This window comes from Salmo trutta, unplaced genomic scaffold (assembly GCF_901001165.1).
Source record: "Salmo trutta unplaced genomic scaffold, fSalTru1.1, whole genome shotgun sequence".
NCBI classification, from domain to species: Eukaryota; Metazoa; Chordata; class Actinopteri; order Salmoniformes; family Salmonidae; genus Salmo; species Salmo trutta.
Window position 1 is genome coordinate 879,140 of NW_021822244.1, and position 25,072 is coordinate 904,211.

Below are 25,072 nucleotides of genomic sequence, written 5' to 3' on the forward strand. Positions count from 1 at the left end.
AGACAGCAGGTCTACAGACTGTATATTGTGACAGACAGCAGGGCTATAGACTGTATATTGTGACAGACAGCAGGTCTACAGACTGTATATTGTGACAGACAGCAGGGCTACAGACTGTATATTGTGACAGACAGCAGGGCTATAGACTGTATATTGTGACAGACAGCAGGGCTACAGACTGTATATTGTGACAGACAGCAGGACTACAGACTGTATATTGTGACAGACAGCAGGACTACAGACTGTATATTGTGACAGACAGCAGGGCTACAGACTGTATATTGTGACAGACAGCAGGGCTACAGACTGTATATTGTGACAGACAGCAGGGCTATAGACTGTATATTGTGACAGACAGCAGGGCTACAGACTGTATGTATATTGTGACAGACAGCAGGACTACAGACTGTATATTGTGACAGACAGCAGGACTACAGACTGTATATTGTGACAGACAGCAGGGCTATAGACTGTATATTGTGACAGACAGCAGGGCTATAGACTGTATATTGTGACAGACAGCAGGACTACAGACTGTATATTGTGACAGACAGCAGGGCTACAGACTGTATATTGTGACAGACAGCAGGGCTATAGACTGTATATTGTGACAGACAGCAGGTCTACAGACTGTATATTGTGACAGACAGCAGGGCTATAGACTGTATATTGTGACAGACAGCAGGTCTACAGACTGTATATTGTGACAGACAGCAGGGCTACAGACTGTATATTGTGACAGACAGCAGGGCTATAGACTGTATATTGTGACAGACAGCAGGGCTACAGACTGTATATTGTGACAGACAGCAGGACTACAGACTGTATATTGTGACAGACAGCAGGGCTATAGACTGTATATTGTGACAGACAGCAGGGCTACAGACTGTATATTGTGACAGACAGCAGGACTACAGACTGTATATTGTGACAGACAGCAGGACTACAGACTGTATATTGTGACAGACAGCAGGGCTACAGACTGTATATTGTGACAGACAGCAGCGCTATAGACTGTATATTGTGACAGACAGCAGGGTTATAGACTGTATATTGTGACAGACAGCAGGGCTATAGACTGTATATTGTGACAGACAGCAGGACTACAGACTGTATATTGTGACAGACAGCAGGGCTATAGACTGTATATTGTGACAGACAGCAGGGCTACAGACTGTATATTGTGACAGACAACAGCGCTATAGACTGTATATTGTGACAGACAGCAGGGTTATAGACTGTATATTGTGACAGACAGCAGGGCTATAGACTGTATATTGTGACAGACAGCAGGGCTATAGACTGTATATTGTGACAGACAGCAGGTATAGAATGTATATTGTGACAGACAGCAGGTCTACAGACTGTATATTGTGACAGACAGCAGGGCTATAGACTGTATATTGTGACAGACAGCAGGGCTACAGACTGTATGTATATTGTGACAGACAGCAGGACTACAGACTGTATATTGTGACAGACAGCAGGGCTATAGACTGTATATTGTGACAGACAGCAGGGCTATAGACTGTATATTGTGACAGACAGCAGGACTACAGACTGTATATTGTGACAGACAGCAGGGCTACAGACTGTATATTGTGACAGACAGCAGGGCTATAGACTGTATATTGTGACAGACAGCAGGTCTACAGACTGTATATTGTGACAGACAGCAGGGCTATAGACTGTATATTGTGACAGACAGCAGGTCTACAGACTGTATATTGTGACAGACAGCAGGGCTACAGACTGTATATTGTGACAGACAGCAGGGCTATAGACTGTATATTGTGACAGACAGCAGGGCTACAGACTGTATATTGTGACAGACAGCAGGACTACAGACTGTATATTGTGACAGACAGCAGGGCTATAGACTGTATATTGTGACAGACAGCAGGGCTACAGACTGTATATTGTGACAGACAGCAGGGCTACAGACTGTATATTGTGACAGACAGCAGGGCTATAGACTGTATATTGTGACAGACAGCAGGGCTACAGACTGTATGTATATTGTGACAGACAGCAGGACTACAGACTGTATATTGTGACAGACAGCAGGGCTATAGACTGTATATTGTGACAGACAGCAGGGCTATAGACTGTATATTGTGACAGACAGCAGGACTACAGACTGTATATTGTGACAGACAGCACGGCTACAGACTGTATATTGTGACAGACAGCAGGGCTATAGACTGTATATTGTGACAGACAGCAGGTCTACAGACTGTATATTGTGACAGACAGCAGGGCTATAGACTGTATATTGTGACAGACAGCAGGTCTACAGACTGTATATTGTGACAGACAGCAGGGCTACAGACTGTATATTGTGACAGACAGCAGGGCTATAGACTGTATATTGTGACAGACAGCAGGGCTACAGACTGTATATTGTGACAGACAGCAGGACTACAGACTGTATATTGTGACAGACAGCAGGGCTATAGACTGTATATTGTGACAGACAGCAGGGCTATAGACTGTATATTGTGACAGACAGCAGGACTACAGACTGTATATTGTGACAGACAGCAGGACTACAGACTGTATATTGTGACAGACAGCAGGGCTACAGACTGTATATTGTGACAGACAGCAGCGCTATAGACTGTATATTGTGACAGACAGCAGGGTTATAGACTGTATATTGTGACAGACAGCAGGGCTATAGACTGTATATTGTGACAGACAGCAGGACTACAGACTGTATATTGTGACAGACAGCAGGGCTATAGACTGTATATTGTGACAGACAGCAGGGCTACAGACTGTATATTGTGACAGACAACAGCGCTATAGACTGTATATTGTGACAGACAGCAGGGTTATAGACTGTATATTGTGACAGACAGCAGGGCTATAGACTGTATATTGTGACAGACAGCAGGGCTATAGACTGTATATTGTGACAGACAGCAGGTATAGAATGTATATTGTGACAGACAGCAGGGCTATAGACTGTATATTGTGACAGACAGCAGGACTATAGACTGTATATTGTGACAGACAGCAGGGCTACAGACTGTATATTGTGACAGACAGCAGGACTATAGAATGTATATTGTGACAGACAGCAGGGCTATAGACTGTATATTGTGACAGACAGCAGGGCTACAGACTGTATATTGTGACAGACAGCAGGACTATAGAATGTATATTGTGACAGACAGCAGGGCTATAGACTGTATATTGTGACAGACAGCAGGACTATAGACTGTATATTGTGACAGACAGCAGGTATAGACTGTATATTGTGACAGACAGCAGGACTATAGACTGTATATTGTGACAGACAGCAGGGCTATAGACTGTATATTGTGACAGACAGCAGGACTATAGACTGTATATTGTGACAGACAGCAGGTATAGACTGTATATTGTGACAGACAGCAGGGCTATAGACTGTATATTGTGACAGACAGCAGGACTATAGACTGTATATTGTGACAGACAGCAGGTATAGACTGTATATTGTGACAGACAGCAGGGCTATAGACTGTATATTGTGACAGACAGCAGGGCTATAGACTGTATATTGTGACAGACAGCAGGTATAGACTGTATATTGTGACAGACAGCAGGTATAGACTGTATATTGTGACAGACAGCAGGGCTACAGACTGTATATTGTGACAGACAGCAGGTATAGACTGTATATTGTGACAGACAGCAGGGCTACGCCGGTTCTCTCTCCACCATCAGATGGCGCTAACATACAGTACTTCTATAACGTTTTCTCATCGTGTTTCAGATGGCGTTTACATATTTCTGTAAAGTTCTCTCATCGTTTTTCGTTGGAAAAATGTAACCACCACGCCTAGTATATCATCCATTACAAATAACTCATAGAATATGCTCATTCCCAATTAGCCTATAATAATGCATATTTGTAGATTATTAGGCTATTGTAGGCTATTTTACACGTGTATTGACCATTGAACGTGTATTTAGTCCGTGAGATGTTAGGAAATACGACTTCACTTTTTTTTTACGAAAGTTTTGTGTTTCAACCCCCCAACAAATCCGCTGCCGAAGCCGAGCAAACAATGCGCACCTGGCACGCTGCATGGGCCGCACAAGAGAGAGAGCGGGACAGGCAAAAGTCTACTAGGCGGACACCTCCAAAGTGCCAACTGTCCCAACATTGGGACATTCCTTTACACGGGTCGCCCTCTGAATAAAACCAAGCATGCCTGGTAATGTTTGTCAAAGGGTGGTAATAATGTATGTAATAGGGGTGTAATAAGGTATTACGCTCTTACATTACGTTAGTGTGGGCTACACATGTCATTTGAACTTCAGCACAGCGCTCGGCAGTGTTCTGTGTGGATAGAAATGTGATTTGCTTAGTGGGATTGCCCTTCGAGGTTTGCTCCACCCAAAGAGGATATGGGCTGTTGGAGCAGGGACTGGGTTATGTTGCCAAAAAAAAGCGCCGTTAGCTGAAGTTGCTGAACTACTGGAAAGCCATGCCGAGAAGGTCGGGGGTAAAGTCCTTTGCAAGTTTTAATCACATGGCATTTTAAGAATGCGTCAAAGATGGCGGTAGCTACAGTAATTTCGGGGAACAGAGTACAAAAAAGTGGATTTTTGGAGGTTTTAGTGAGGGACCGATGGCACAAAGTTTTGGCTAACTTGAACGAAGAAACTCTAACGCTGAGCTGCGAGGACCTGGGAGAGAATGTGACCCTAAACGGCATCACCAATGGATCTTACGGGTGCAACGCAACTCACCCGGATCACACAAACAGTCCGAAAACTGCGGTGAGGACCGCTTTCACGGATTTACAGGACCAAGTCCCAGAGGCGATTGCCAACCGAAAAAGATGTGTGAAAGTAATAAAGCAAGAGGTAGGAGGACTCGGCATCAGCATAAAGGGAGGAAAAGAGAATAAAATGCCCATACTTATTAGTAAGATCTTCAAAGGTCTGGCTGCGGATCAAACCCAAGCCTTATATGTCGGTGACGCGATTCTGTCGGTGAACGGTGTGAACCTGCGGGACGCTACGCATGACGAGGCGGTGCAGGGGCTCAAACGAGCCGGGAGAGAGGTGACGCTAGAAGGTAAGAACGGAACGGGACCAACTGTCGTTCGATACATTCTTTCTTGGTGAAGTGGGGGGGCCCGGGGGCATCCTCGAATCTATATGCAGGCTGCCAGAGGAATTACGCACATGAATATTTCTGCTCTCAAACATATGAGTGATCAACCTCTGTCAACTGGGCCAACAAACAAACATTATTCTTTTTTTCCTTCAATTTTCGAAATACTTTCAATATTATTCATTTCCATGTCTGCTCAATGCCGGGGCAAAAGGATGGCTATTTGAAACTCCAAAATAGTGTTAAATTTTTTGGGGCAATAATGGAAAACTGAAAAAATCTTATGTTGTTTCTTGCAATAGCCTTACGTGACTTTAAAGATTATTTATCTCGAAACTGTGATTCCTAAAAGATGTGTCTGGAGATTTGTTCAACTCAAATCAGGAATGAGCAGGGACAGCTCTACCATAATGACCTCTTCATGTTCTCATTACATGTAGTGCAACAAGACCACTCATAGTCTGGAAAGTTCTCTAATTAAGCAATAATGCATGAGGAGGTGTGGTCTAAGGGCTGTTCTGGATACAGCCCTTAGCCGTGGTATATTGGCCATATACCACAGACCCCAGAGGTGCCTTATAGAATAAATATATTTAAACAAACAATATTGGAATTACCATGGTAACAACCAACTATCAACTCTCTGGCTGATTGATAGATTATGATAGAATATGAATGTTGAATGAAGTAAAACATCAACTCTCTGGCTGATTGATAGATTATGATAGAATATGAATGTTGAATGAGAGAGTGCTGACAAATCTGATAGAATGGTTGTTTTTATTGGGGATTTTTTTAATGAATTATTTTCCACAAATGTTTCAATTGAACTTTTACTTTTAGAGGCAAAAATATATCTGTTTTGAGTATCTGTTGTCAACTCTGTAAGTGGCTTGTCAACTCTGTCACTTGATGGCTAAGCACCGTAACACCTATTTTTTTGTCAGTATTCGGAGAAAAGAATGTGTAATCCCTGTTCTGCAACATATGCTTAAACAATTGAACTACTCTCTGTGCAAGACCTAAGGGTTAATGTTTGCTTTATAAATGTTGTTTTACATTCTAAATCTAGAAAAACTAAAATTAGCCATGGAGCATTACATAGTGCTATAAAACAAAACAAAAATGATTGTAATTTATCAAAAGGGTTTTATTTTGTTCTCCATACATTTTCACCTGCAAAAATAAAAGTTTTCAACGTCAACAGTTTACGGAATAAGGAAATAATTGTATGTCCTTGTTCCTTGTTGATAAATATTTAGGTGACTCCCTCTCCATGTTGCGAAATCAAATACTTTGAATTTCTGAGGAAAGCTTTATCATCCAACCTTGGGAATCACAGGACTGGGAGTGTAATATCAAGTTTTAACCAAAACAATACAGGCTTACACACACACACACACACACACACACACACACACACACACACACACACACACAGAGCAGGGTTATTACAGTTCCAGCAGAAGGAAGCAGGGTAGGGCAGAGGTCTGCTGTAATGATAAGCTCAAAGACAGTACGGGGTTTGAGTCAGAGGAGGCTAGTGGGAGGAGCTGTAGGAGGGCGGCCTCATTGTAATCACTGGAATGGAACTATTGGAACAGTATCAAACATATGGAAACCACATGTTTGACTCCATTCCATGTATTTCATTCCAGCCATTACAATGAGCCTGTCCTCCTACAGCTCCCCCACCAGCCTCCACTGGTTGGAATGCATTGCCCTCCTGAGAGTTCTCACACTCCTGAAATTCATCATGTGTGTCTGTAAAGACTGTTCTGAAGAGCTAATAACAGGATGTACATACTGTAGCATGTTCTATGTTTGTGAATTATGAATGAAGCATGGGGATAATGTGCAGCAATGACTACAACATGATCACAATGTATGCCTTTGAGTACACCGTGTATGAGATACAGTATTGTACTTGAGAAGCTGAGTTCTGGTCAGAGGAATTGGAGTGAAGATGAGGAAACAGCTGATTTGTGCGTTACTGAATAACTCAGAGGACTCCCATGTTTCAGCTTCTCTCTCAGTTGAAGCCTCACTACACCAGAGGACTCCCATGTTTCAGCTTCTCTCTCAGTTGAAGCCTCACTACACCAGAGAACTCCCATGATTCAGCTTCTCTCTCAGTTGAAGCCTCACTACACCAGAGGACTCCCATGTTTCAGCTTCTCTCTCAGTTGAAGCCTCACTACACCAGAGAACTCCCATGATTCAGCTTCTCTCTCAGTTGAAGCCTCACTACACCAGAGGACTCCCATGTTTCAGTTTCTCTCTCAGTTGAAGCCTCACTACACCAGAGAACTCCCATGATTCAGCTTCTCTCTCAGTTGAAGCCTCACTACACCAGAGGACTCCCATGTTTCAGCTTCTCTCTCAGTTGAAGCCTCACTACACCAGAGAACTCCCATGATTCAGCTTCTCTCTCAGTTGAAGCCTCACTACACCAGAGAACTCCCATGATTCAGCTTCTCTCTCAGTTGAAGCCTCACTACACCAGAGAACTCCCATGATTCAGCTTCTCTCTCAGTTGAAGCCTCACTACACCAGAGGACTCCCGTGTTTCAGCTTCTCTTTCACATTGTTTGTATTACACACACACACACACACACACACACACACACACACACACACACACACACACACACACACACACACACACACACACACACACACACACACACACACACACACACACACACACACACACACACACACACACACACACACGCAATGATGTTATATCCTGTGTAATACACAGGTTGTAAACATTCGTGGTAGTCTCTAGTGACAGAAGTGACCTCTCATTGAGTCTACTGCCTGGCTGTCATCACATTCACCTGTGTGTGTGTGTGTGTGTGATCAGCAGACAGTCTGGACTACAACACTCTCTGCAAGTTGACTGGTGGTTGTGTCATCAGAGAAGCTCTCATGACTACACCAGCTGTTAGTAGTAGTGAGACCACACACACACACACACACACACACACACACACACACACACACACACACACACACACACACACACACACACACACACTGTGATGACAGCTAGGCAGTAGACAGTAGAGACTCAATGAGACACACACACACACACACAAACACACACACACACACACACACACACACACACAAACACACACACACACACACACACACTGTGATGACAGAGTGAACCATCTACTCCTCGCCCTAATACAGTTTAGAAAACAGTTTTCTCAACACTCCTATTATCCACTCTGTGAATTTACTGTTTGATTCATTTACTTTGACTCAATTCATTATATGAATATGGTCCTTTAACTAGTTTTCCATAAGCTACAGTACAGACGGCCCTACAGGTTGTTCTTCACATACAAGTCATGTTATGAACACAGTCAATCTCACTGTGATATTGTTGAATATTTCTGCTAAAGTTCATATAAACTGTAGTCCATTTAACTGGGCATTCAAGTACCTTGTTCTTGCTTTGATAAGATCAAACATTTTCAGGCGGCAGAGGGAAAAAGACACCTTGTAGACCTCTGTGTGTTCTGTAAAAGGTGTTTTGTTCTGTAGCAGTATCTACCTGCCATTCAGTGGAGGTAAAAAGAGCTCTATTCTATTCTGCAATTAAAGTCTCATAAAAAGGCCCCTTTTGTTCCCGGTTCTTTTACTCATCCAGAAGTCACGTCAAATTAGCCATTTTCTTCTCTCAGCTCAATAAGAGCAGCTAACAAAGCTCTCCATTCTGTACCCATGTTAATAATATAACTATCTCTAATGGCTGTGTCTAGTTAACAGGCTGACAACACAAAGACTTGGTTATTATTACACCTGACAATAGGGCAGATAGATTTAATGTTATTTCAGAATTCAGAGACATCCTGGCTTCTATAATGTCTTCCATTGTATGGATAATAACTGAAGAAGAAATGACTTGCAGCCAACCATTAGGTTGAGATTCTCTAAATGACTTGGGGTTTCTACCAGCTGGGTTTCTATGGGGACGTTGGTTCATTCAGAAAGCTAATTCGGCTCGTTTTTCTACGAGCAAGCAGGATGGAGTAGAGACATACTGCCCAAACCACATGCATTAACAGGAAAATGTGGTCGAATAGTAAGAACACGACCCAACTAAGATACATTTTTAGATGCTATTTCTATTTCAAAGCAGTCATTATTCTCTCGTGCTATATTTTACAAATACATTAATTATCAAAATGGAAATCTTGCAAGTTAATTATTCAGATTCAGTTTGAGCTCATGTCTTTTGTAGCAAGAACAATCCCCACAGGAAGTACAGACTCCTAGGCAGGAAGTACAGACTCCTAGGCAGGAAGTACAGACTCCTAGGCAGGAAGTACAGACTCCTAGGCAGGAAGTACAGACTCCTAGACAGGAATTACAGACTCCTAGGCAGGAAGTACAGACTCCTAGGCAGGAAGTACAGACTCCTAGGCAGGAAGTACAGACTCCTAGATAGGAATTACAGACTCCTAGGCAGGAAGTACAGACTCCTAGGCAGGAAGTACAGACTCCTAGGCAGGAAGTACAGACTCCTAGACAGGAATTACAGACTCCTAGGCAGGAAGTACAGACTCCTAGGCAGGAAGTACAGACTCCTAGGCAGGAAGTACAGACTCCTAGATAGGAATTACAGACTCCTAGGCAGGAAGTACAGACTCCTAGGCAGGAAGTACAGACTCCTAGGCAGGAAGTACAGACTCATAGGCATAGAAATAATCATAAACATAATGAACCCCTCCTACTTTTATTTTCCCCTCTACTAAGATGGAACATTTCTATTTTGGAACAGAGTTAAAAACATACAGGTACAGAAACTAAGGATTCTGGTTACGAGATAACTTATCCTCATTACTTATACGTCACTGTCATTGACTCATTCAGTTATCAGGAAGTTTGGTTGAGTTTCTACACACACACACACACACACACAGAGCAGGGTTATTGCAGTTCCAGCAGAAGGAAGCAGGGTAGAGCAGAGGTCTGCTGTAATGATAAGCTCAAAGACAGTACGGGGTTTGAGTCAGAGGAGGCTAAAGAACAGGGCCTGTCCTCGTGTTTCAGGAGAGGTTTCTTTACTTCGTTCCTTAAAGAACAGGGCCCTGTCCTCGTGTTTCAGGGGAGGTTTCTTTATTTCGTTCCTTAAAGAACAGGACCTGTCCTCGTGTTTCAGGGGAGGTTTCTTTACTTCGTTCCTTAAAGAACAGGGCCTGTCCTCGTGTTTCAGGGGAGGTTTCTTTACTTCGTTCCTTAAAGAACAGGGCCTGTACTCGTATATCAGTGGAGGTTTCTTTACTTCGTTCCTTAAAGAACAGGGCCCGTCCTCGTGTTTCAGGGGAGGTTTCTTTACTTCGTTCCTTAAAGAACAGGGCCTGTCCTCGTGTTTCAGGGGAGGTTTCTTTATTTCGTTCCTTAAAGAACAGGACCTGTCCTCGTGTTTCAGGGGAGGTTTCTTTACTTCGTTCCTTAAAGAACAGGGCCTGTCCTCGTGTTTCAGGGGAGGTTTCTTTATTTCGTTCCTTAAAGAACAGGGCCCGTCCTCGTGTTTCAGGGGAGGTTTCTTTATTTCGTTCCTTAAAGAACAGGGCCCGTCCTCGTGTTTCAGGGGAGGTTTCTTTACTTCGTTCCTTAAAGAACAGGGCCTGTCCTCGTGTTTCAGGGGAGGTTTTCTTTACTTCGTTCCTTAAAGAACAGGGCCTGTCCTCGTGTTTCAGGGGAGGTTTCTTTACTTCGTTCCTTAAAGAACAGGGCCTGTACTCGTATATCAGTGGAGGTTTCTTTACTTCGTTCCTTAAAGAACAGGGCCCGTCCTCGTGTTTCAGGGGAGGTTTCTTTACTTCGTTCCTTAAAGAACAGGGCCTGTCCTCGTGTTTCAGGGGAGGTTTCTTTATTTCGTTCCTTAAAGAACAGGGCCCGTCCTCGTGTTTCAGGGGAGGTTTCTTTACTTCGTTCCTTAAAGAACAGGGCCTGTCCTCGTGTTTCAGGGGAGGTTTCTTTATTTCGTTCCTTAAAGAACAGGGCCTGTCCTCGTGTTTCAGGGGAGGTTTCTTTACTTCGTTCCATAAAGAACAGGGCCTGTCCTCGTGTTTCAGGGGAGGTTTCTTTACTTCGTTCCTTAAAGAACAGGGCCTGTCCTCGTGTTTCAGGGGAAGTTTCTTTACTTCGTTCCTTAAAGAACAGGGCCCGTCCTCGTGTTTCAGTGGAGGTTTCTTTACTTCGTTCCTTAAAGAACAGGGCCTGTCCTCGTGTTTCAGGGGAAGTTTCTTTACTTCGTTCCTTAAAGAACAGGGCCTGTCCTCGTGTTTCAGTGGAGGTTTCTTTACTTCGTTCCTTAAAGAACAGGGCCTGTCCTCGTGTTTCAGTGAAGGTTTCTTTACTTCGTTCCTTAAAGAACAGGGCCTGTCCTCGTGTTTCAGTGGAGGTTTCTTAACTTCGTTCCTTAAAGAACAGGGCCTGTCCTCGTGTTTCAGTGGAGGTTTCTTTACTTCGTTTCTTAAAGAACAGGGCCTGTACTCGTATATCAGTGGAGGTTTCTTTACTTCGTTCCTTAAAGAACAGGGCCTGTCCTCGTGTTTCAGGGGAAGTTTCTTTACTTCGTTCCTTAAAGAACAGGGCCTGTCCTCGTGTTTCAGGGGAAGTTTCTTTACTTCGTTCCTTAAAGAACAGGGCCCGTCCTCGTGTTTCAGGGGAGGTTTCTGAGGGGAGGACGGCTCATAATAATAGCCAGAACGGAGTTGATGGAACGGCATCAAACACATGGAAACCATGGAAACCATGTGTTTGATGTATTTGATACCATTCCACTCATTCTGCTCCAGCCATTACCACAAGCTCCGTCCTCCCTAATTAAGGTTCCACCAACCTCCTGTGTCGTGTTTGTACACCTTTTGAGTACATCTTTGTCATATTATCCTCTGAAACCTTCCCTTGGATTGATGTAAAACGAACAGTGAAATCCCAAACTGTTTATCAGCTGATACGTTTAGAGCTCCATAGTTCAGGATTATAAACTGTTAAAACCTATTATATTTCTGCAATATATTGCCACTTCTTCTTGGAGATTGATGTAATGCAGTCAGACAGATCACTGTTGGTGGAAGCATATCCCTGCCTTTTGCAGTGAGTAAATGGTTGACATCAGTGTTGTTCACATGGCCCTGTAATTTAAACTAAGGTCTCCATACAGTCTGATACATTTGTTTATAGCAGGGTAATAATAGCTATGTTATTCATGTCTACTGTGACTCGTGATCAATGCTGTGGATTTAACGTGATTCACAGATTGTGTCTATGAAACACTTTAGCCACCAAATGACCAATGAATCCCATGTCCCAGAGCTGTGGTCTTTGGTTGGATTAGGCCTCTTGTGTGGTGTGGAATACTTCTAATGACTAATCTCTCAGCTGTTGGCCAGGTTCACATCCATAGTTTGGAGCGATCCATCTAATCCTCTCAAACAATGCCAACCAACGTTTTCCCATGGAGGTGCAATATCTTTGAGTTCACAGAAAGTGTTAAACTGGGTACAAGGTATGATGTGTGTTGTGACTCATAGAAGTGAGTTCAGAACACGTTATAGAAGGAATTAACACTTATAACAGACCTGGACCACTAACAGAACTGGACCACTAACAGAACTGGACCACTAATAGAACTGGACCACTGATAGAACTGGACCACTAACAGAACTGGACCACTAACAGAACTGGACCACTAATAGAACTGGACCAGTGATAGAACTGTATAATAGAACTGGACCACCAATAGAACTGGACCACCAATAGAACTGGACCACCAATAGAACTGGACCACTAATAGAACTGGACCACTAATAGAACTATAATATAACTGTATAATAGAACTGGACCACTAATAGAACTGGACCACTAATAGAACTGGACCACTAATAGAACTGTATAATAGAACTGGACCACTAATAGAACCGGACCACTAATAGAACTGGACCACTAATAGAACTGGACCACTAATAGAACTGTATAATATAATTGGACCACTAATAGAACTGGACCACTAATAGAACTGGACCACTAATAGAACTGTGTAATAGAACTGGACCACTAATAGAACTGTGTAATAGAACTGGACCACTGATAGAACTGGACCACTAATAGAACTGGACCACTAATAGAACTGTGCAATATAATTGGACCACTAATAGAACTGGACCACTAATAGAACTGGACCACTAATAGAACTGTGTAATAGAACTGGACCACTAATAGAACTGGACCACTAATAGAACTGGACCACTAATAGAACTGGACCACTAATAGAACTGTGTAATATAATTGGACCACTAATAGAACTGTATAATAGAACTGGACCACTAATAGAACTGGACCACTAATAGAACTGGACCACTAATAGAACTGTGTAATAGAACTTGACCACTAATAGAACTGTGTAATATAATTGGACCACTAATAGAACTGGACCACTAATAGAACTGGACCACTAATAGAACTGTGTAATAGAACTGGACCACTAATAGAACTGTGTAATATAATTGGACCACTAATAGAACTGTGTAATATAATTGGACCACTAATAGAACTAGACCACTAATAGAACTGGACCACTAATAGAACTGTATAATATAATTGGACCATTAATAGAACTAGACCACTAATAGAACTGGACCACTAATAGAACTGGACCACTAATAGAACTGGACCACTAATAGAACTGTGTAATATAATTGGACCACTAATAGAACTGGACCACCAATAGAACTGTTTAATATAATTGGACCACTAATAGAACTGGACCACTAATAGAACTGGACCACAAATAGAACTGTGTAATATAATTGGACCACTAATAGAACTGTGTAATAGAACTGGACCACTAATAGAACTGTGTAATATAATTGGACCACTAATAGAACTGGACCACTAATAGAACTGGACCACTAATAGAACTGGACCACTAATAGAACTGTGTAATATAATTGGACCACTAATAGAACTGTGTAATAGAACTGGACCACTAATAGAACTGTATAATATAATTGGACCACTAATAGAACTGTGTAATATAATTGGACCACTAATAGAACTGGACCACTAATAGAACTGTGTAATATAATTGGACCACTAATAGAACTGGACCACTAATAGAACTGTGTAATATAATTGGACCACTAATAGAACTGTACCACTAATAGAACTGGACCACTAATAGAACTGTGTAATACTAATAGAACTGGACCACTAATAGAACTGGACCACTAATAGAACTGGACCACTAATAGAACTGTGTAATATAATTGGACCACTAATAGAACTGGACCACTAATAGAACTGTGTAATATAATTGGACCACTAATAGAACTGTGTAATATAATTGGACCACTAATAGAACTGGACCACTAATAGAACTGGACCACTAATAGAACTGGACCACTAATAGAACTGTGTAATATATTTGGACCACTAATAGAACTGGACCACTAATAGAACTGTGTAATATAATTGGACCACTAATAGAACTGGACCACTAATAGAACTGTATAATAGAACTGGACCACTAATAGAACTGGACCACTAATAGAACTGGACCACTAATAGAACTGTGTAATATAATTGGACCACTAATAGAACTGGACCACTAATAGAACTGTGTAATATAATTGGACCATTAATGGAACTAGACCACTAATAGAACTGGACCACTAATAGAACTGGACCACTAATAGAACTGGACCACTAATAGAACAGTGTAATATAATTGGACCATTAATGGAACTAGACCACTAATAGAACTGGACCACTAATAGAACTGGACCACTAATAGAACTGTGTAATATAATTGGACCACTAATAGAACTGGACCTCTAATAGAACTGGACCACTAATAGAACAGTGTAATATAATTGGACCATTAATGGAACTAGACCACTAATAGAACTGGACCACTAATAGAACTGGACCACTAATAGAACTGTGTAATATAATTGGACCACTAATAGAACTGGACCTCTAATAGAACTGGACCACTAATAGAACTGTGTAATATAATTGGACCACTAATAGAACTGGACCACTAATAGAACTGTGTAATAGAACTGGACCACTAATAGAACTGTGTAATATAATTGGACCACTAATAGAACTGTGTAATATAATTGGACCACTAATAGAACTGGACCACTAATAGAACTGGACCACTAATAGAACTGTGTAATAGAACTGGACCACTAACAGAACTGTGTAATATAATTGGACCACTAATAGAACTGGACCACTAATAGAACTGTGTAATATAATTGGACCACTATTAGAACTGGACCACTAATAGAACTGTGTAATATAATTGGACCACTAATAGAACTGGACCACTAATAGAACTGGACCACTAATAGAACTGTGTAATAGAACTGGACCACTAATAGAACTGTGTAATATAATTGGACCACTAATAGAACTGGACCACTAATAGAACTGTGTAATATAATTGGACCACTAATAGAACTGGACCACTAATAGAACTGTGTAATAGAACTGGACCACTAATAGAACTGGACCACTAATAGAACTGGACCACTAATAGAACTGTGTAATATAATTGGACCACTAATAGAACTGGACCACTAATAGAACTGTGTAATATAATTGGACCACTACCTGCCTGGTACAGATTGTGGGGTTACAGCTGGGTCACTTTTTGAGTCTGCATGTCAATCTCCTCTATAGTATACTAGCTAGCTTTACTAAAGTTACGTTGGCAAGGACTCTTAGCACTATCCTCACCAAAATAACAGCACTTAAAGGCATGACCTGTCTACCAATGAAAACATAGTCAATTATTCCTTTGTCTTGTTGGTCCAGTGATGTACATGTGGGAAGCCAGCCCCTAGACAGGTTGTGAAAAAGCTTACTCATAATTGTCGTCTCTCATATTCCAGTGAAGTACATGAGAGAAGCCACCCCCTATGTGAAGAAGGGTTCTCCTGTGTCAGAGATAGGCTGGGAGACGCCCCCACCTGAGTCCCCGAGGCTGGGTAGCCCCCACTGTGACGTCCCCGTCACCCCCACCATGTCCCTACAGGGGGACAGGAGGTACATCCCCTTAAAGATGTGTTACATCACCAGGAGCATGACTTCTCCAGACCCTGAAAACAGGTAAAGTCTCCAGCATTATTCTGCATTACTATTATTCTGTTTCCCCCCGTATATTATTATCCACAGGGGGCGTAACGGCAGGGGTGCAGAGCTAGGTGGGCTAACACTTCTACAATTATAATTGATTGGATTTATATTGCTAGTGTTTTGCCAGATGCAGTGCCTTCAGAAAGTATTCATACCCCTTCACTTATTCCACATTTTGTTGTGTTACAGCCTGAATTCAAAATCGATTCCATTGATTTTTTCCGCCCACCCATCTACACACAATAACCCATAATTACAAAGTGAAAACATGTTTTTAGAAAATGTATTGAAAATGAAATACAGAAATATCTAATTTACTTAAGTATTCCCACCACTGAGTCAATAATCAAATGTATTTATAACCAATCAATCACATTTATTTATAAAGCCCTTCTTACATCAGCTGATGTCACAAAGTGCTGTACAGAAACCCAGCCTCAATACATGTTGGAATCACATTTGGCAGTGATTACAGCTGTGAGTCTTTCTGGGTAAGTCTCTAAGAGCTTTGCTCACCTGGGTTGTACAATATTTGCACATTATTCTTTTTTTAAATTCTTCAAGCTGTCAAGTTGGTTATTGATTATTGCTAGACAGCCATTTTCAAGTCTTGCCATAGATTTTCAAACCTATATAAGTCAAAACTGTAACTAGGCCACTCAGGAACATTCACTGTCTTCTTGGTTAGCAACTCCAGGATATATTTGGCCTTGTGTTTTAGGTTATTGTCCTGCTGTGAGGTGAACTTGTCTCCCAGTGTCTGTTGGAAAGCAGACTGAACAAGGTTTTCATCTAAGATTTTGCTTGTGCTTAGCTCTATTCTGTTTATTTTATCCTGAAATCTCCATAATCCTTGCCGATGACAAGCATACCCATAACATGATGCAGCCACCACCATGCTTGAAAATATGAAGCATGGTACTCATTAATGTGTTGTGTTCGATTTGCCCCAGACATAACACTTTGTATTCAGGACATGAAGTTAATATCTTTGCCACATTTTTTGCAGTTTTACTTTAGTGCCTTATTGCAAACAGGATGCATGTTTTGGAATATTTGTATTCTGTACTGCCTTCTTTTCACGCTGTCATTTAGGTTAGTATAATTAATATCTTCACCATGCTCAAAGGGATATTCAATGTCTACTCCCCCCCCATCTACCAATAGGTGCCCTTCTTTGCGAGGCATTGGAAAACCTCCCTGGTCTTTATGGTTGAATCTATTTTTAAATTCACTGCTCGACTGAGGGACCTTACAGATAATTGTATGTGTGGGGTACAGAGATGAGGTAGTCATTCAAAAATCATCTTAGAAACTATTATTGCACACAGAGTGAGTCTATGCAACTTATTATGTGACTTGTTAAGCACATCTTTACTCCTGAACATATTTAGGCTTGTCATAACAAAGGAGTTGAATTGACTCAAGACATTTCACCGTTTCATTTTTAAATAATTCGTAAACATAATTCCACTTTGATATTATGGGGTATGGTGTGTAGACCGGTGAATCAAAATCTCAATTTAATCCATTTTGAATCCAGACTGTAACACAACAACATGTGTAAAAAGACAAGGGGTGTGAATCCTTTCTGCAGGCGCTGGAATAAATACAACACATTCAATTGTGAGGGGGGAGGGACTCATCTCATCCACCACCAATGAGAAACTCCCACCACGTGTTTTTCCTGGGATGGTCGTCTCGGTGACAGTCACAGTGGATTAACTGCTATGGTTCTCAACGCTCAGTGTTCAGAGTTTAAGAGATGTTACCTTGATTAACCAGCATAGAGAAACGGTTTCTATTCAACACACATAGCCTACCTTAATTAACCAGCATAGAGAAACGGTTTCTATTCAACACACATAGCCTACCTTAATTAACCAGCATAGAGAAACGGTTTCTATTCAACACACATAGCCTACCTTAATTAACCAGCATAGAGAAACGGTTTCTATTCAACACACATAGCCTACCTTAATTAACCAGCATAGAGAAACGGTTTCTATTCAACACACATAGCCTACCTTAATTAACCAGCATAGAGAAACGGTTTCTATTCAACACACATAGCCTACCTTAATTAACCAGCATAGAGAAACGGTTTCTATTCAACACACATAGCCTACCTTAATTAACCAGCATAGAGAAACGGTTTCTATTCAACACACATAGCCTACCTTAATTAACCAGCATAGAGAAACGGTTTCTATTCAACACACATAGCCTACCTTAATTAACCAGCATAGAGAAACGGTTTCTATTCAACACACATAGCCTACCTTAATTAACCAGCATAGAGAAACGGTTTCTATTCAACACACATAGCCTACCTTAATTAACCAGCATAGAGAAACGGTTTCTATTCAACACACATAGCCTACCTTAATTAACCAGCATAGAGAAACGGTTTCTATTCAACACACATAGCCTACCTTAATTAACCAGCATAGAGAAACGGTTTCTATTCAACACACATAGCCTACCTTAATTAACCAGCATAGAGAAACGGTTTCTATTCAACACACATAGCCTACCTTAATTAACCAGCATAGAGAAACGGTTTCTATTCAACACACATAGCCTACCTTAATTAACCAGCATAGAGAAACGGTTTCTATTCAACACACATAGCCTACCTTAATTAACCAGCATAGAGAAACGGTTTCTATTCAACACACATAGCCTACCTTAATTAACCAGCATAGAGAAACGGTTTCTATTCAACACACATAGCCTACCTTAATTAACCAGCATAGAGAAACGGTTTCTATTCAACACACATAGCCTACCTTAATTAACCAGCATAGAGAAACGGTTTCTATTCAACACACATAGCCTACCTTAATTAACCAGCATAGAGAAACGGTTTCTATTCAACACACATAGCCTACCTTAATTAACCAGCATAGAGAAACGGTTTCTATTCAACACACATAGCCTACCTTAATTAACCAGCATAGAGAAACGGTTTCTATTCAACACACATAGCCTACCTTAATTAACCAGCATAGAGAAACGGTTTCTATTCAACACACATAGCCTACCTTAATTAACCAGCATAGAGAAACGGTTTCTATTCAACACACATAGCCTACCTTAATTAACCAGCATAGAGAAACGGTTTCTATTCAACACACATAGCCTACCTTAATTAACCAGCATAGAGAAACGGTTTCTATTCAACACACATAGCCTACCTTAATTAACCAGCATAGAGAAACGGTTTCTATTCAACACACATAGCCTACCTTAATTAACCAGCATAGAGAAACGGTTTCTATTCAACACACATAGCCTACCTTAATTAACCAGCATAGAGAAACGGTTTCTATTCAACACACATAGCCTACCTTAATTAACCAGCATAGAGAAACGGTTTCTATTCAACACACATAGCCTACCTTAATTAACCAGCATAGAGAAACGGTTTCTATTCAACACACATAGCCTACCTTAATTAACCAGCATAGAGAAACGGTTTCTATTCAACACACATAGCCTACCTTAATTAACCAGCATAGAGAAACGGTTTCTATTCAACACACATAGCCTACCTTAATTAACCAGCATAGAGAAACGGTTTCTATTCAACACACATAGCCTACCTTAATTAACCAGCATAGAGAAACGGTTTCTATTCAACACACATAGCCTACCTTAATTAACCAGCATAGAGAAACGGTTTCTATTCAACACACATAGCCTACCTTAATTAACCAGCATAGAGAAACGGTTTCTATTCAACACACATAGCCTACCTTAATTAACCAGCATAGAGAAACGGTTTCTATTCAACACACATAGCCTACCTTAATTAACCAGCATAGAGAAACGGTTTCTATTCAACACACATAGCCTACCTTAATTAACCAGCATAGAGAAACGGTTTCTATTCAACACACATAGCCTACCTTAATTAACCAGCATAGAGAAACGGTTTCTATTCAACACACATAGCCTACCTTAATTAACCAGCATAGAGAAACGGTTTCTATTCAACACACATAGCCTACCTTAATTAACCAGCATAGAGAAACGGTTTCTATTCAACACACATAGCCTACCTTAATTAACCAGCATAGAGAAACGGTTTCTATTCAACACACATAGCCTACCTTAATTAACCAGCATAGAGAAACGGTTTCTATTCAACACACATAGCCTACCTTAATTAACCAGCATAGAGAAACGGTTTCTATTCAACACACATAGCCTACCTTAATTAACCAGCATAGAGAAACGGTTTCTATTCAACACACATAGCCTACCTTAATTAACCAGCATAGAGAAACGGTTTCTATTCAACACACATAGCCTACCTTAATTAACCAGCATAGAGAAACGGTTTCTATTCAACACACATAGCCTACCTTAATTAACCAGCATAGAGAAACGGTTTCTATTCAACACACATAGCCTACCTTAATTAACCAGCATAGAGAAACGGTTTCTATTCAACACACATAGCCTACCTTAATTAACCAGCATAGAGAAACGGTTTCTATTCAACACACATAGCCTACCTTAATTAACCAGCATAGAGAAACGGTTTCTATTCAACACACATAGCCTACCTTAATTAACCAGCATAGAGAAACGGTTTCTATTCAACACACATAGCCTACCTTAATTAACCAGCATAGAGAAACGGTTTCTATTCAACACACATAGCCTACCTTAATTAACCAGCATAGAGAAACGGTTTCTATTCAACACACATAGCCTACCTTAATTAACCAGCATAGAGAAACGGTTTCTATTCAACACACATAGCCTACCTTAATTAACCAGCATAGAGAAACGGTTTCTATTCAACACACATAGCCTACCTTAATTAACCAGCATAGAGAAACGGTTTCTATTCAACACACATAGCCTACCTTAATTAACCAGCATAGAGAAACGGTTTCTATTCAACACACATAGCCTACCTTAATTAACCAGCATAGAGAAACGGTTTCTATTCAACACACATAGCCTACCTTAATTAACCAGCATAGAGAAACGGTTTCTATTCAACACACATAGCCTACCTTAATTAACCAGCATAGAGAAACGGTTTCTATTCAACACACATAGCCTACCTTAATTAACCAGCATAGAGAAACGGTTTCTATTCAACACACATAGCCTACCTTAATTAACCAGCATAGAGAAACGGTTTCTATTCAACACACATAGCCTACCTTAATTAACCAGCATAGAGAAACGGTTTCTATTCAACACACATAGCCTACCTTAATTAACCAGCATAGAGAAACGGTTTCTATTCAACACACATAGCCTACCTTAATTAACCAGCATAGAGAAACGGTTTCTATTCAACACACATAGCCTACCTTAATTAACCAGCATAGAGAAACGGTTTCTATTCAACACACATAGCCTACCTTAATTAACCAGCATAGAGAAACGGTTTCTATTCAACACACATAGCCTACCTTAATTAACCAGCATAGAGAAACGGTTTCTATTCAACACACATAGCCTACCTTAATTAACCAGCATAGAGAAACGGTTTCTATTCAACACACATAGCCTACCTTAATTAACCAGCATAGAGAAACGGTTTCTATTCAACACACATAGCCTACCTTAATTAACCAGCATAGAGAAACGGTTTCTATTCAACACACATAGCCTACCTTAATTAACCAGCATAGAGAAACGGTTTCTATTCAACACACATAGCCTACCTTAATTAACCAGCATAGAGAAACGGTTTCTATTCAACACACATAGCCTACCTTAATTAACCAGCATAGAGAAACGGTTTCTATTCAACACACATAGCCTACCTTAATTAACCAGCATAGAGAAACGGTTTCTATTCAACACACATAGCCTACCTTAATTAACCAGCATAGAGAAACGGTTTCTATTCAACACACATAGCCTACCTTAATTAACCAGCATAGAGAAACGGTTTCTATTCAACACACATAGCCTACCTTAATTAACCAGCATAGAGAAACGGTTTCTATTCAACACACATAGCCTACCTTAATTAACCAGCATAGAGAAACGGTTTCTATTCAACACACATAGCCTACCTTAATTAACCAGCATAGAGAAACGGTTTCTATTCAACACACATAGCCTACCTTAATTAACCAGCATAGAGAAACGGTTTCTATTCAACACACATAGCCTACCTTAATTAACCAGCATAGAGAAACGGTTTCTATTCAACACACATAGCCTACCTTAATTAACCAGCATAGAGAAACGGTTTCTATTCAACACACATAGCCTACCTTAATTAACCAGCATAGAGAAACGGTTTCTATTCAACACACATAGCCTACCTTAATTAACCAGCATAGAGAAACGGTTTCTATTCAACACACATAGCCTACCTTAATTAACCAGCATAGAGAAACGGTTTCTATTCAACACACATAGCCTACCTTAATTAACCAGCATAGAGAAACGGTTTCTATTCAACACACATAGCCTACCTTAATTAACCAGCATAGAGAAACGGTTTCTATTCAACACACATAGCCTACCTTAATTAACCAGCATAGAGAAACGGTTTCTATTCAACACACATAGCCTACCTTAATTAACCAGCATAGAGAAACGGTTTCTATTCAACACACATAGCCTACCTTAATTAACCAGCATAGAGAAACGGTTTCTATTCAACACACATAGCCTACCTTAATTAACCAGCATAGAGAAACGGTTTCTATTCAACACACATAGCCTACCTTAATTAACCAGCATAGAGAAACGGTTTCTATTCAACACACATAGCCTACCTTAATTAACCAGCATAGAGAAACGGTTTCTATTCAACACACATAGCCTACCTTAATTAACCAGCATAGAGAAACGGTTTCTATTCAACACACATAGCCTACCTTAATTAACCAGCATAGAGAAACGGTTTCTATTCAACACACATAGCCTACCTTAATTAACCAGCATAGAGAAACGGTTTCTATTCAACACACATAGCCTACCTTAATTAACCAGCATAGAGAAACGGTTTCTATTCAACACACATAGCCTACCTTAATTAACCAGCATAGAGAAACGGTTTCTATTCAACACACATAGCCTACCTTAATTAACCAGCATAGAGAAACGGTTTCTATTCAACACACATAGCCTACCTTAATTAACCAGCATAGAGAAACGGTTTCTATTCAACACACATAGCCTACCTTAATTAACCAGCATAGAGAAACGGTTTCTATTCAACACACATAGCCTACCTTAATTAACCAGCATAGAGAAACGGTTTCTATTCAACACACATAGCCTACCTTAATTAACCAGCATAGAGAAACGGTTTCTATTCAACACACATAGCCTACCTTAATTAACCAGCATAGAGAAACGGTTTCTATTCAACACACATAGCCTACCTTAATTAACCAGCATAGAGAAACGGTTTCTATTCAACACACATAGCCTACCTTAATTAACCAGCATAGAGAAACGGTTTCTATTCAACACACATAGCCTACCTTAATTAACCAGCATAGAGAAACGGTTTCTATTCAACACACATAGCCTACCTTAATTAACCAGCATAGAGAAACGGTTTCTATTCAACACACATAGCCTACCTTAATTAACCAGCATAGAGAAACGGTTTCTATTCAACACACATAGCCTACCTTAATTAACCAGCATAGAGAAACGGTTTCTATTCAACACACATAGCCTACCTTAATTAACCAGCATAGAGAAACGGTTTCTATTCAACACACATAGCCTACCTTAATTAACCAGCATAGAGAAACGGTTTCTATTCAACACACATAGCCTACCTTAATTAACCAGCATAGAGAAACGGTTTCTATTCAACACACATAGCCTACCTTAATTAACCAGCATAGAGAAACGGTTTCTATTCAACACACATAGCCTACCTTAATTAACCAGCATAGAGAAACGGTTTCTATTCAACACACATAGCCTACCTTAATTAACCAGCATAGAGAAACGGTTTCTATTCAACACACATAGCCTACCTTAATTAACCAGCATAGAGAAACGGTTTCTATTCAACACACATAGCCTACCTTAATTAACCAGCATAGAGAAACGGTTTCTATTCAACACACATAGCCTACCTTAATTAACCAGCATAGAGAAACGGTTTCTATTCAACACACATAGCCTACCTTAATTAACCAGCATAGAGAAACGGTTTCTATTCAACACACATAGCCTACCTTAATTAACCAGCATAGAGAAACGGTTTCTATTCAACACACATAGCCTACCTTAATTAACCAGCATAGAGAAACGGTTTCTATTCAACACACATAGCCTACCTTAATTAACCAGCATAGAGAAACGGTTTCTATTCAACACACATAGCCTACCTTAATTAACCAGCATAGAGAAACGGTTTCTATTCAACACACATAGCCTACCTTAATTAACCAGCATAGAGAAACGGTTTCTATTCAACACACATAGCCTACCTTAATTAACCAGCATAGAGAAACGGTTTCTATTCAACACACATAGCCTACCTTAATTAACCAGCATAGAGAAACGGTTTCTATTCAACACACATAGCCTACCTTAATTAACCAGCATAGAGAAACGGTTTCTATTCAACACACATAGCCTACCTTAATTAACCAGCATAGAGAAACGGTTTCTATTCAACACACATAGCCTACCTTAATTAACCAGCATAGAGAAACGGTTTCTATTCAACACACATAGCCTACCTTAATTAACCAGCATAGAGAAACGGTTTCTATTCAACACACATAGCCTACCTTAATTAACCAG

At 40.5% G+C, this 25,072-nt stretch overlaps 1 protein-coding gene across 2 annotated transcripts in view; it reads left to right on the forward strand.

Annotated features, from left to right (window-relative positions):
* Nucleotides 1-4,180: 4,180 nt before the first annotated feature.
* Nucleotides 4,181-25,072, forward strand: part of LOC115181407 (beta-1-syntrophin-like) — a 49,056-nt gene continuing 28,164 nt past the window's right edge. Inside the window, exons 1-2 of one of the 2 annotated variants that reach the window (XM_029743344.1) lie at nucleotides 4,181-5,077; nucleotides 16,057-16,273. In XM_029743344.1, the coding sequence (XP_029599204.1) occupies nucleotides 4,552-5,077; nucleotides 16,057-16,273 (743 nt within the window). In that variant the 5' untranslated portion in view covers nucleotides 4,181-4,551. The remainder of the gene's footprint in view (nucleotides 5,078-16,056; nucleotides 16,274-25,072) is intronic. The other variant, XM_029743343.1, reaches the window with a different exon arrangement.